General features: G+C 36.9%; 1 protein-coding gene and 1 pseudogene across 1 annotated transcript; one reads left to right on the top strand and one right to left on the bottom strand.

The window, feature by feature from the left end:
• Nucleotides 1-1770: 1770 nt before the first annotated feature.
• Nucleotides 1771-13367, bottom strand: LOC138326434 (excitatory amino acid transporter 1-like; annotated as a pseudogene).
• Nucleotides 13368-14586: 1219 nt separating this feature from the next.
• On the top strand, nucleotides 14587-15042 carry LOC138326435 (uncharacterized). The gene is made up of 2 exons (XM_069272543.1): nucleotides 14587-14684; nucleotides 14781-15042. Exons 1-2 carry the CDS (start codon nucleotides 14587-14589, stop codon nucleotides 15040-15042), a joined length of 360 nt encoding a protein of 119 aa, XP_069128644.1.
• The last annotated feature ends 527 nt before the right edge of the window (nucleotides 15043-15569 follow it).

Consider the following 15569-nt stretch of genomic DNA (forward strand, 5'->3'; position numbering starts at 1 on the left):
CAATGATGCGGGTACAGAAACGCGGCGGGTTAACTGAGGGTGTAAACTGACTCGTCTATGCTGATCTTGTAAGGTTTACCAAGGTGTCCTAAACCTTGAAACACTTTCGGATAGTTCTCTGTTGGATCTTTCAATAAGAACTGTGTACTGAGCACTACCTTGATTATTCCCAAGTCTGTTGATTTTCTGCATCCTAACAGCGGAACTTGGTTTGAGTCATTCACATGAAATTCGGTAGGTTCACCGTTGACCGCCAACATAACTTTTCCGATCACTGGTATTCTGTCATATGTGTAGCTGGACAGAATTTCGCGAGATTTTTACAGAGTCGGTTTCGGATCCATTTTGTCAAAAATGCACTTTGGAATCACATTTGCTTGCGAGCCAGTATCAACTTTTAAACCTCACATTAACGTTGTTTGAACTTTTCAGATTGACATGTATCGAGTCTTTACCAACATCGGTTTTTCTCTCCGTGGAAATAATCTTTTTGGTCGACTGAGCCAATGAATAGATTTTGCGTTTCACTGTCGAGAGTATCACATTCATTCCCATATTCATCACAGTTTTTCCTCGATGTTCACATTGTGTATACGTTTCTTAAAAGTTTGACCATTTGACTGTGGTGCTGTGCTGGTACAGCATTTTATGAAGTGATTGTTTCGATGACACTTCATACACCTTTTGCCATAAGCGGGGCATTTGAATTTGTCATGAGTTAGGCCACATTTTTTTACACGATGGACTGCTTGTCTTTGAAGATTCAAACTTAGGTTGTTGTTTTGGAGGACTTCTTTGATTACCGGATGATGCTGATCTCGGTCTGTTGTGACTTGTGTGTCTTCGAGTGACACTTGCTATCACGGCTTCACCATGTAAGTTTTTCATCATGTGAGACGTTTCCTCACTTGCACGACACGTCGATATCGCTTTAGCGAGAGTTAAGTCTTGATCTCTCAAGAGTCTTTCTTTAATCTTCTCGTTATTTACGCCACATACTATGCGATCTCTGATAAGTTCATCATTTAGAGCAATCGAACTTGCACTTTGACGCTATTGTTCTGAGTTCCGTCGCGAACTGGTCAATACTCTCAGTTTTTTCCTGAGTTCTAGTGTTAAAACCTATGCCTCCACACAATAGTGTTCTCACTAGGCTGACAGTAAAGTTTGAATTTATTGAATAGAGGTTCGATTTTGTTTGCCTGCCCCTCTTCAAAATTCATCGTGTTGTACACGTCCCTCCCATCTTGGCCGATTATGTACAGAAAGGCACTACACTTTTCTTTTTCATTCTTGCCAACTTAAGGCTATGTCTAAATACAGTCTCATAGTTTGTTCCCACTTACGCCATCTCTCAGCAATGTTACCATCACTTGTTATAAGGTCTAACTCTGGGATGGGGGGTTTGATATTGTCCATGTTGACCGTTTGGCGGGAAAACAAAAACCACGAGGTCTTAGGGTTGCCGACTTTATTTAGACAGTTTCTTCCTTTTATTACACGCACTGACCGTACTCACCACGTTATTTCACTAGAAGAAATATTTATGAGGACGTTTCCGTAGAATCTGACACCATGTCTCGTTTCTTACCAGGAAAGGAAGACGAAACGACAATACACTAACGATAAATATGGAAATACTTTAGGAAATAAGGCAAAACTAACCGATAATAAGTGTTTACAAATAACAATACTTTTAAATCATGAGCGCAGTCTGCGGCAATACAGTATACGTGTACATAACAGTTCATTATTTAAGAAGTACCAACATCAAACTAAAGTGTTATTTTCTTCAATATCGTCCTGATTTGTTACACTGTACGTCTTCCTCAAAAGACAGCATGGACCGACTTAAATGGTCAACGATACCAGCTCCAAACGAGTCCCCCATGACGTTTATTGCTGTCCGCATTCGTTCACTGAAACATGTAACATGTAAAATCCACACAAGTTGCTAATATTCGCTGGGTTTTTATTATCGCTAAATTCGCGGGGTTCATTCAAAATCGCGGAAATCAATTGACAGATAATTAGCGAAAATAATCCCCGTGAAGTCCAAAAACAACAAATCACAAAAAAGTATTGTATGATCGTTAAAAGGCGACTAAATTTGAGATCTTATGTTTGCTTACTATGTCGCCCTTGACACCACCTTCAACTTTTGGCCTTTGGCTGAGCACTCGCCCGTGTGATGAAGGCAATGGGTTCTTTCCCCTGGCCGAGTCACATAATAGTATTTTATAATGGTAGTTTTTACTACTGCTTAGCGTTCAGCATAAAGGGAATTGGACGTCTGTTTTGTACGGCGGCGTAGTTTTGCCAGTTGTTAGTATAATGTTATCAGGTAGGGCGTTAGAATTTACCTGCTGCCCCTATTGCATGATCGTAAAAGGCGACTAAATTTCAGATCTTATCTTTTCTTTTTTCCTTAATTCCTTTAATTCTTCCTAACGTCTCCCTTGACATCACCCCACTTTTGGCCTTTGATTGAGCGCTCGCCCCGGTGAGGAAGGCTCTAGGTTCTGTCCCCTGGCCGAGACGCATCAAAGTCTATAAAAGTGGTAGTTCCTGCTCCTGCTTAGCGCTCAGCATAACACGAGTGGGACGACTGGTTCGCCCGTTGTCGGTATAATGTGACCAATAGGAGTGTGTTGCTTGGTGTCTTCGGCGGCATGCTTCAGTGTTATAGCACTATAAAAAGGACAATAGTTCCACTATATAAGAGGATACAACATGAATATACCGCACTCTCTCAAAACACGCACCTCCCACAACATACACGCAACACATCGCATACATGGGAGGCCGTCCTTACATGACCATAGCTGTTAATAGGACGTTAATAAATCAAACTGTTAATAGGACGTTAATTAATCAAACAAACAAACAAAAGCGTCATTGATATAGCAAACAAACAAAAGCGTCATTGATATAGCACTATAAAAAGGGAAAGAGTTCCACTATACAAGTAGACACAACACACCCTTCGTTCTACATACACGCAACAAACCGAATACATAGGAGGCTCTCCTTACATGACCCTGGCTGTTAATAGAACGTAAATTTAATTAAACATTGTAAACAGGGGTGTCCGTCATTAAATGACCCTATGTGTTGCTTAGTTCTTTCGGGACATACGTAAATTACCCTGACTGTTTATAAGACGTTTATATAATAAACCAAACCCGTTGTCGCCCGTCGTGCGACAATAAACAATTTATATTATCGACTTCTTTTCCAAAACCCCTGAGGCAATTTCAATGAAATTTTACACGAGCCTTCTAAGGCATAAAGCCAATCAAAATTGTTAATTATATTACCCCCACCCCCAGGACCTGGCCAATGTACCCTAGGATGTAATCATCATAAGAAGGTCATGTCAAGATCCTTATACAAACCTTAATATCAATTTATGAAATAGGTGAAAAATTATAGTTTTCAGCAAAAAATATATGTTGAAATAGAATTAATGCTTAACTATTTCACTGTGACCTACTTTTTGAATTTTTCATCAGTTTTCTGAACTGAACTTCAAAAACCCAATATTTACAGGCAAAATCTGATAAAATGTTATCTCTATTCTAATATTTAATTAATCAGGACTTAAACAATGAAAATGTGAATTCTCACCCTTTGAAAATATCGGGATATCATGAAAAGCATATAATTTGCAGCTAACACTAAGATATATACATGCAAAATATTTTGCTGACTTAGTAGCCGTAAAACGGCCTAAAATGAAATCCCTCCTTTGAGAACTAAATGAAATAAAAGCGTTATACATATGCAGCGCGGCAAAACTTTTTTTCGTAATTAAAAGTACAGTCATGGTAATGTAATTTCGAAATTTTGTATTGAAATATTTTTACAAATAACTGCTGGTACACTATACATTTGATGATTACACAAATAAATCGACCTTAGTTCATATCTACCTAGCGTTCAGCATACAGGGAGTGGGACGACTGGTTCGCCCGTTGTCAGTATAATGTGACCGGTTGGGGTGTGGTGCTTGGTGTCTTCGGCGGCATGCTTCAGTGATATAGCACTATAAAAAGGGCAACAGTTCCACTATACAAGAAGACACAACACGAACATACCGCAGTCTCCCAGTACACTCACCTCGCACGACATACGCGCAGCACACCGCATGCATGGGAGGCCGTCCTTACATGACCATAGCTGTTAATAGGACGTTAATAAATCAAACAAACAAACAAACAAACAAACCTAGAAAAAGTATATTGAATCAACCAGTTTTACACTCCAGTATTTAGATAAAGATGTGTAAATAATCCCATTTTTCATGATAGTGGAGGACAACTACAATATTTGAACACTAAGCCTTGATCTTAATAAGGAATATAGAGCATGCTTAAAATTTAGAGATAACTACACACTGTCAAAGGAATTAAGTATGTCGCTGTGTTTGAAATTGTCGTCTGGCTAAATGGAATAATTGGAATTTATCTCCATGGGTTGATATAGCGCTGTATGAAACTACTTTACCATTGTTCGAAAAAATATTTCATGGCAAGTCTAAATGTTAATTCTAATGTAAAAACATCAATAATTTATTTTCTGTTGAATTATGAAAACTTTTTTTTTCTCTCAAAAAGTGTGTTTATAGTATATTTCGAGCAGTGTACATGTATCATTCATATATGAAGTCTACATCCCTGCATGATATGCGTGTGTTTTACTGTGTCGACCTGCCAGTGTGTGACAAACATATCACTGAAAACAGTATTAATTCTTTTAATGATTGAATTGGCTATTGTTCACGCATTTATTTCATGCAAAATGCGTAGCAGATATTTTAAGATTGTATAAAATGGGGTATAAAAAGGTAGGCTCTGCTCCTGCTTAGTGCCCAGCATACAGGAATTAGGACGACTGGTTCGCTCGTTGTCAGTAAAAATGTGACCAGGTGGTATGTTGCTTGGTGTCTTCGGCAACACGTTTCATCAGATATAAAGCACTATAAAAAGGGCACGAGTGCCACTACAAATGGAGACACAACATGAATGTGTCGCAGTTTCCCAAAACACACCGCAGATATGGGAGGCCGTCCTTGCATGGCCCTCTCTGTTAACAGGATGTTAATTAATCAAACAAATATTGTCATTAAAATACAAGTTATGAATGTAAACAACGAAAGGTACAGACTTTGTGAAAACAATATATGACAGCCAGGGTCATGTAAGGACGGACTCCCATGTATGCAGTGTGTAGCGTATGTGAAGTGCGAGGTGTGTGTTTTAGGAGAATGGTATGTTCGTGTTGTGCCTTCTTATATAGTGAAACTGTTGCCCTTTTTATAGTGTCATAACACTGAAGCAGCTGCCGAAGACACCAAGCAACACACCCCACCCGGTCACATAATACTGACAACGGGCGAATCAGTCGTCCAACTCCCTGTATGCTGAGCGCTAAGAAGGAGCAGAAACTACCACATTTATAGACTTTGATGTGTCTCGGCCAGGGGACAGAACCCAGAACCTGCTACGCCTATTGCATGATCGTAAAAGGCGACTTAATGTAGTTTCTTATCTTTTCTCTTTATGTAGGTTCTTATCTTTTCTCTTTTTCCTAACTGACTTTATCTTTTCTCATGCCTCTCTTGGCACCGCCTCGGTTTTGGCCGTGTATTGAGATTGCATGTCCACTAGGAAATGTGCGTTAATGTCATATGAGATTGTCATTTTGTTCACCAAGGCTGGAAAATATCAAAGACTCAATTCATTCAATCTTGTTGGTTGTGGTTTGATTAGTTTAACGTCCTATTAACAGCCAGGGTCATTTAAGGACGTGCCAGGTTTGTTGGTGGAGGAAAGCCGGAGTACCCGGAGAAAAACCACCGACCAGCGGTCAGTACCTGGCAACTGCCCCACATGGGATTCGAACTCGCGACCCAGAGGTGGAGGGCATGTGGTAATATGTCGGTACATCTTAACCACTCGGCCACCGCGGCCCCACAATTTTTCAATCTTGCATAGAATGGACACTTGTGTAAGATCTTATGTGTATGTATACATATACTTATACTCACATAACCCACTCAAATGGCGCTGTAAGCAGGACCTGTTCGATAGGAAGTCCAACAGCTATCGCTCCTATCGTCATGTACATCAACCCTGATCCTGGTACAGCTGCCGCTCCAACAGATACTCCCATTCCCGATAGCCTGACATAATGTTAAAACAATTTGTATTTTGCGTTACATTTTACATACAGTTTCATAGTCGATACTATTAATCGCCCAGGCCATTTTAATAAAGAAAATGTTTTGTATTGTTTTCAGGGTTCGGTTCGGACCGTTGGTAATTATATAAATCACAGGACACAAAACGAAGAATTCAAGTGGAATGTGATTTTCTCTTGTATTGTATTTTCTTTCTCATATATCAAACATATGTGGCAGCACATTACATAGAAATAAAATGAAAGTTCAACTCGTATTGGTACATCCAATATGTAGAACAACGAATTAGTTGTCCGTAGATGGCGATCCACCATTATAAAAGTTCGAATTTGAATTAATGATTCACACACACAGTTCACTATCTGGTAATCCAAGAAATATCCGTAGTAGAGTGACCGCCTTGAAGTTGGGTAATAACCAAAAACTTATGTTCATAATCAGCGCATGGGTTTTTATAATAAAATGACCATTGTCCGATAAGGTAACCCGGATGTAATCAAGATCAATAGCCATAAAAAGATATTATCACAATAAACGACTTGACAATATATCGACAGTTTTTGATATAAATATATCTACTTAAGCTTATCAATGACACCATTGCCTCAAGGGAAGGTTCTAAACACTTTGACATGTGGAATACTATATTTAATTGTCGTCAACTCCACAGAAAATATGGACCTGACAATGCCTTAGGGTAGATTTTAAACTTGTCAACACATCTATAGGTAAAAATATACAATTATATAACAACAAAGAAACATCTCAAATTTCTCTATGCACAACCTTCCTTCTCGCTCAGGAAGACTTCTGTCCCAGATTCTAAATTATTTGTCAAAACAAGTCAGTGGTTGATAATCTAAATACACCTAGGCTTTTCTCAACTGTATAACGTTCATTCAAATAGCATTGTCATCAAATTTATACACAAGTAATAAAAGTGGATATACTGATGTTTTCAAGAGACTGTTATTGGTTTTTGATTGACTCCTTCAAATCTAGAAGGTATAGATTGTGGCTTAAGTCATTAAGCATGGGTTAGCAAAAACTACTAAAAAACTTTATGAGTAACCAAATTGGTTTCCAAAATTTCTCGTACTTCGATTTGGCCGAAATGGTTGGTTATGATTGGGAGGGTGCGTAATTTTTGACAATTTTGTCGAGACGTTTGAGAATTTTTTTACCCCCCAAAGCAAATTTTCTCTTTTGAAATTCTGTAATCGTGTTTCACAGATTAGCGATTGTTTCCTTATATTTTGTGATGTCTTTTTCAAGACGAGCTATTTGCACCAGATTTATCATCGTTTCTTTTTTTTTCAAAAAATGCATTCTCCCCGTTTTAAAAACGCTCATGTTCACTCTGGTACAAATTAAAAGTTTCGAAACTCATTGTTAAAATGCGGAGCAAATTGGTGGCAACAGTCTTGGTGCTCTCCAAGCAAAATTTTAGAATTCAAGTGTAAAAGTTCACGGCGATCCAACATATTAAAAGTCCACTATTTGATGTTCACACACACAGTCACTATCTGGTAATCCAAGAAATATCCGTAGTGACGCGCCTTGAAATGTTCATAAATCAAGGCATGGGTTTTTTATAATAAAAATGACCATTGTCCGATAGGTAAACCCGGATGTATTCAAGATCAAGGCATAAGATATTATCACAATTAAGACAAACGACTTGACAATATATAATCTACTTAACTTATCAAAAATAATGTGCTCGCAATTAAAAGAACATTAAGCGTGAGGAGGAGAACTGGTTGGGAGACTGTAAGTGTTGTTTTTTGTTCGCGATAACAAAGAGCAAACCACGTGAGGTATGGCTTTCATCAATTTATATAAAGGTCAATTTTATATGACTCAATCATAAATTTCTCAATATTCGGTGATCTTGGCGAAATCGCGAAAATAACATGCTATACTGTACCAAATTTTCATGAAACATGTATACATGCACACAAACAGCACTTTATGTACTATACAAGAAAGACACAACACGAATATATCGCAGTCTATCAAAAAACGCACCGTGCACTTATACACTCAACACATCGCATGCATGGGATGCCTTCCTTACATGACCCTGGCTGTTAATAAGACGTTAATAAATTAATCAATTAAACATTATAAACAGGGAAGGCTGTCATTAAATGACCCTATATGTTAGTAGAACAATCAACCAATTAAAAAATACACAAGCCTTGTGATTTGACATCTTAATTATTTTGCCCTCGGATTGATATTCAGAAAGTCTAATCCTAGCTAAGTTTGTTTTCTTTCACAATCCAACCTACCCAATAATGATATAACGGACAGGACTAAGACTTAATCCAAGTCGATGGGAAATGAAAATCGTAAGCATAGGTATGTATAATGCCGTTCCGTCCATGTTGATCGTGGCCCCTATAGGCGCAATAAAGTTAACCACACGTTTGTCAACCTTGTTTTTCCTGATCAGACAGTTCATCGTGAATGGGAGAGCAGCTGCGCTGTTTAAAAAATAGAAATCGATCACATGCAGTGTCAAGTCATGTTTTAATTGTATTTTTCAATACGGATCTACTGTATCTATCTATGTTTTTATATTTGTGACGATTTTTTTCTGTATATAATCACGCCGAAATGTACAATGTTGCTATTGGTATGCCAATTGTGACATCAATTTCAATTCCTAAATAATTCATTGACAATAGATTGTTAAAATAATTAGACATCAGACATAGCCTATCTTAGTGTCCTGATATTGTTGGTACACACAAACAAAACAAACACGAAACATATGTACATAATGTTCATGATATAGGGGGAGGTAACTTCTTGATACAGAAAGATATGATATCATTATTTACTGTAGCTTAAATTAACATTTAATTGATAATTTAATGCAAAAGCCGAATTTTTTGTCACATGATTTTAAAGATGCTCCACCGCTGACAAATGTTATTTTTTCACTATCAAAAACAGTAGCAAACGACTTAGTATTTCTTTTTCATTTACAAAAGTACTTTACTTTACAACTTACTATTGAAAAGTTCGAACTTTCTATTTTGCTTAAAGATAAGAATATGAAAAATAATAATATATGGAATGAAGTACTGATTGTGCATGCACTAAAGGCGAAATTGATTATTTTGTATCATTTTCCGTGTTAATTAGGCTTATATATACACGATTAAAGAAAAAATTATTGTTGTAAAGATGACCATCATTTATGCTCTGTCTGCAATGGAGCATCTTTAAATATACTTCATAGTATGTATATTTGGTGATATTGGTTCTATTCGCCACCTTGTAAATATCAATGGCGACATCTACTTTCAAGATAAGCAACTAGTAATAGCTAATAACCAGATACCTTGACGACGATCCAAAGGCAGTGAGGATAGCCTTTGACATGTTTTTTATAAACACAAATGGATTTTTTCTGGTTACAGTAAAATAGATCATCGGTACGGTTCCAAAGCCATGCAACAAGAGACATATCATTGCTGTAGGTATAAATACAGCGAACTCTTGTAAGGCCTCAACTGGTCGCTCTACCTGTACAATAGCTACAGCTATTAGGAACATGAGCCCAATAGGGGTATACCTGCAAATACATAAAGAAATGCCGACCTGTAAAGAAGTATGCAATTTTAAAATACATGTAAATTCTTTTTACCAACCTAATGGATCGATGATGTTGAGATGAAATATGGTGTAAATCAAAATTATTTATTAATAATTTGTATAGAAATAGTTTCACGATATTGGTTGTTAACATGAAAATAGATACTGCATATTTGCTTCCATCAATTTAAGGCATGCTTCAGTGACATAACACTATACAAAGGGCAAAAATTCCACTATATCAGAATACACAACACGGATATACCTCAGTCTCCCAAAACACACCACGCAGAAACTACCACTTTTATGAATTATAGTTATTAATATACTATTGTTAATAGGACGTTAATTAATTAAACAAACAAACGGAAATATCTTTTGATATTACCAAACAAAGATCAAAATCAGTCGCATCATGACAAGGTAGAGACTCCAGAAAAAATCTGCAAGTGGTTGTTTGGCTTTTCCTTCCATACTGGAGAGTATACAACCGACGAATATAAAGGCTACAATTAATCCCAGCATGTTGGTCCCAGGTAGAGATGTAACTGTAGGCACCTCAAAAGCTGAAAGATTTTCTGAAAGAGGAAAGGAATTTCACTTACTTCGAATCTGTCTATATCTTCTATTACTTAATGAAGGAATATACGAGAATTTTTTGCTGAAGAATTACACAATATTTATTTGGTCAATAATAGAAATAGATTTCGTAAAAGCTTTATATTTGATTTGTTTTGTAGTTATCAAAATACTAAATAAATGACTTCAAATAAGAGCTAAAGACTCGTTTGGCTTGTTTTGATTTTCTAGAGTTAAACGTTTTACAATAAATTAAATGACATCTTTAAAAAATCCGTTTCATACGATGCGATGCCTTCTGAGAGACCTTGTAATATAAATATACAATTACCTGTTTCATTAGCTGCAACATTTCCATCCGACAGGTTGGTATATGAAACACGGACAAACTTCTGAATTTCCACATTTCGTGACGGCAACACCGATTGTTTCTGAAACAGTATTATACGATATGTAAACATTATGTTTATGAAGTTTTTTTCATTTCTGTAAATGAATTAAGTTACTACGTTGTTCATGTTTTATATTTTGCAAATGTGCTATATGCATGACAGTCACTATGATTTTGTATGTAAGCCTGAATAAAGTCTGTATTTTAGAAGGTAGTAGTATGAACGTTTTGAAAACAATACTAACAGGGTTTCACATTTCGATGCTAATTATTATTACCTTTGAATGTGCAGCTTCCACCAAATTGTCAGGAAAGGCATTTCTGAAAATAAAATACCAATATGATATAAGTTTGTATCCATCGTCATGAAAAAAATGGTACAGTGAATAGTGTAGAAAAACAGTTTGTTCATTGTATGGTTCTTACTTGATTTAAACATATTTTATTTGCATATTATATACAAATAGGATTAGACACAACTTGTCAACTTATAATCCGTCTTCTCCCGTAGGGATGCTAAAGCCCTACGTGTGTAGTTTCTTGGTGTTATAAAAATTTCGCATTACTTCCTATCAAAAGACTATGTATGGTGTAACTTTGTGTTAAATTATTGAATTTCAAGTATCGAGTACTTTCTTCATGCAACATCTATTATAGTTGTGAATCATTAAATATTGGGTTGCGCTTATGAATTAAGTTGGTCATTTGATACATAGCGCCACATCCTTGAATAAAGTTGATATTTCATAAAGATGTATGCCTACAAATTGTTAATAAATAATAATAGTGCGCTGTATTGTCTCCAAGACAAAACCACGGTGTTATGAATTGTACCCGATAACCTATTGGTTTGATAGTAAAAGGCAACAAAATTTAGAATAGTTTCTGTTCTTCGTAATGTCTCCATTGATACCGCCTCCTTGTTGATCTTCAGTCGAGTGCTCGCCCCTGTGAGGAAGGCTTAGGGTTGACAAGTTCTCCGCATAATGTGACCGGGAGTGATGCGCTAATTACGTATTTTTTGCGGCATACTTCATGGAGATAACACTATAAAATTGGCATGTGTTCCACTAATAGACATATCCATTCACTAAGCAGATGTGAGAATACACTCTCATGACTTAACGGGGTTCAACTCAAAATCACTTGGGTTAATAACTAGGTGAGCGATACAGACTCTGGATCTCTTGCTTTTACAAATCATCAATTTGTATGTACATAATACTTGTAGCCTAAATACATAACATGGTCATTTAATCCTCTTGGTTTGTTGATATAGAATAATATATAAAGGATGGATAAATCGATGTTGGTGGGGAGATGCAATAATTGATACGATGTCAATAAAACAAATCACGTGCATACATACATGTAAAATACAAAGCCCACAAATCACTAACAACCGGTTCGATGTTTATGTCACCTGGTCGAAAGTATGATGTGACCGGATGGGGTATGTTGCATAGGGTCTTCGACGGCATGCTTCAGGGTTTCACTGTTAGAAAACTATACAAATATACCGTAGCCTTCCCAAACATTCACCATATACTACATACAGCATACATGGGAGGCCGTTTTTACATGACCCTAGCTATTAATAGGACGTAAATTTAATAAAACAAACCGTACCACAGTGTCCGTTCGATTTACATTTCTACAATTTAGAAAACCGACTTTTTCTCCAGAATCCCCAGATGGACTGTAATCAAATTTAGCTGGAAACATCCCTATAGGGAGCATGCTTCAGGGTTTCACTGTTAGAAAACTCACAAAGTTGGCCTTCTGTTGAGAACCCCCCCTGTAAGGCTTTGGGTTCTATCCCCTGGCCGAGACACACCAAAATCTACAAAAGTGGTTTCTGCTCCTGCTTAGCGCTCAGCATTAAGGGAGTTTGTCAGTATCATGTGGGGTGTTGCTTTGTGTCTTCGGTGATATGCTTCAGTGATAAAACGGCAACAGTTCCATTATACAAGACACAACAGGAATATACCGCAATCTCCCACCCGAACCTCATACACGAAACATACCTTATACATGGGAGACTGACTATACATAACCCTGCCTGTTAATTAATCAAATAAACAATTATCTTTATGTTGGTGTCGGCGAAACGGTGAAGGAAACAATCAGGAATCATAAACTATTCTCTTTTCCCCCTGCAATTTCGAAGACATATTATATAAATTACCTTAACATATCTAAGAGTGCATCAAGTTGGCTGATTCCTTTGGAGTTTTCTCCAGTTTGTGCTACAGATTCCTTTCCCCTGGAAGCGATCACAATTCCAAACGTGCCAGTAATGACTGACATACCGTAGTGCCAATGTAATAAACGACCGCCCTCACTCCGATTTTACCGGAAGTCTTCATCGACAACGAGGCTACTGATGATATGATACTTGAGACGACAAGAGGCACAGATACCATACGCAGCATATTGAGCATAATATCTCCCGGGAACTTGAGGTAGAAAATGTTCTTTTTGTCCGATGGTGACCACGTTGTTCGTAACACACAGCCTAGTGCAATTCCTAATACTATTGAGGCTACCAGCAGATTCATCAATAGGTTTCTGCGCATAAAATTTGCAATTGACTGCCTTTCTAATCTTGATTTATTCCCAACAGCCATTTGGTTCTGAAATGAAATATAAGTTGAGTATTAAATAAAACCCTACATATTATACACATACAGATATTTCATTTTGACTCCGTATTTAGTCAACGGTTTTTTCTTAATAGCTGTGCATGGATAAACACGACGTCAGTATAATTTTGTTGGCGAATAACTTGGTAAATGTTATTAGGTTCTGGTTGATTATTTTGTTCAAAGAAAATATTGTAAATATAAGATATTGTAAATATAAGATGTTTTAAATATAAGGATTAACCTCTGACTTTGTTATGAGGGTAATACTTAAGTAACAATAGAAGTTATATCATTTATCACTCCTCGCTATAACCGAAACGGGGGATATATTAATTAGGGTCCGTCCGTCCTTCTGTCTGTTTCAGTGCAATAACTACCACAAATCTTAAGAGATTTTTTGTAACTTGGTCACATGGATAAATGTATGACTTCGCTCGGCACTTTCATCGGACCCTATTTGCCGGAGTTATGACCTTTTGATTAACGAAAAACGGCATTTTCGACTGTTTCCTTTTAATAACTCGAAAATATTCCTGGATTTTCTCGAAAGTTGGCAACATGGTTTAATGTCTCGGGCCTTGGCCAAATGCTTTCGTCATTTTCATTGGACCCTATTTAGCGGAGTAATGAGCCTTTGATTGACGAAATCGGGGGACATAAATTCCATGACTTTGCTGGTATATAATAGAAATAAAAAAGGGACTAAGACAGATTCTTTGGGGAATCCTGCATTAACAGTTTGAAAAGTAGAGAAAATGCCTTCAGTCAGAACACGTTGCTTTTAATCAGTAATATACACTGCCCTCCACAAGTTCTGTTACAACTCTGTTAATTCTGTATGAAATCATTTTGACAAAATTGTCTGGGAAAGATTTTTTTCATTTGTTTTAAATGATGTAAAGAGAGATAATGCTACTTTGGTGTTTCAACATGAATAATTTTCCTTATTAAGTCCTAAAACAGGTTTTTATTAATAATTCAATTATTTCATATTTTATGCGTACCTATTAAATGGCTAAATATAGTAAATCAACATTCCATATGGACCGTATTTCCATGCAAATTTAATTTAAAATGACAAAAGTAATCACTGCTCACCATATGTTATCATTTTTGTTATTCTTTAAATATGAAAAATTCCATTTAACAAAATGCAGCGATTATCTAGAGAAGACCGTTCCCAGTGTGTTTTTAACCATCGTAATGGTGTTTCGGCGGCACGAACTGCAAGGATACTTGGAACTAGCAGGTAAGTGATTTTTGTTTTGCTTGAAACTTTTGAGGTTTTTGCAATTCAAAATTTGGTATGCAATTTTAAAGTTTGACCATTTCTCTTTTGTTACAGACAGAACGTGTACAGCGCTATTAAAAGATTCCAATATACGGGTAATTGCGAGGATCAGGAACGTTCTGGCCGACCACGTATTTCTACGTATCAGGATGACAGATTGCTAGTCCGGGCCAGTCTAAGAAATCGTAAGGAGACCGTTCCTGAACTTCGAATTGAATGGATCAAAACTGGTGTTGTGACATCCAATACCACATTGAGGAGAAGATTATACAATGCGGGGTGGAAGGGATGTGTCGTCTCAGATTGGAGCGAGTGATGTGTCGTCTCAGATTGGAGCGAGTGAACCAATCAGAGAGCTTATATCAAATCGGAGACGACAGACAAAAAATGGCCGAGATCGGTGATCATCTGTTCTGCATGACAATAAAAGGAGCATGGGGATCGCTAAGGGATACCAATGTGCAATTTTTATAAGTAAGTGAGTTTATATTGAGGATCTGCACTTCAGGGATGCATTCGTTGAATGAATGGCGATTTTATTCGATTTGTGCTCATTAGGGAATCGTGACTTTGGGATGTTTTACACGAATCCTCGTAATTCAACTTTCGATACGAAATAAAATTCGCCCGTAATCCCATATACCATAGTGACCAGTAAGGAATTGTCTTCGGATGATTTTTGTGGTGTTCAGAGCATTTTAAAATTAAGTACCCCATTTTCTGGAAATGGGATACAGGGCTAAGTAAACAACCTTTCAGTATTTTTAGTATTTTATTTTTTTTGTGCGTCTTAAACCTGTGCTTTGTCTTATATGAGTAATTGACGTTATAGTATATCGAAAG

Source organism: Argopecten irradians, chromosome 6 (genome assembly GCF_041381155.1).
Source record: "Argopecten irradians isolate NY chromosome 6, Ai_NY, whole genome shotgun sequence".
NCBI classification, from domain to species: Eukaryota; Metazoa; Mollusca; class Bivalvia; order Pectinida; family Pectinidae; genus Argopecten; species Argopecten irradians.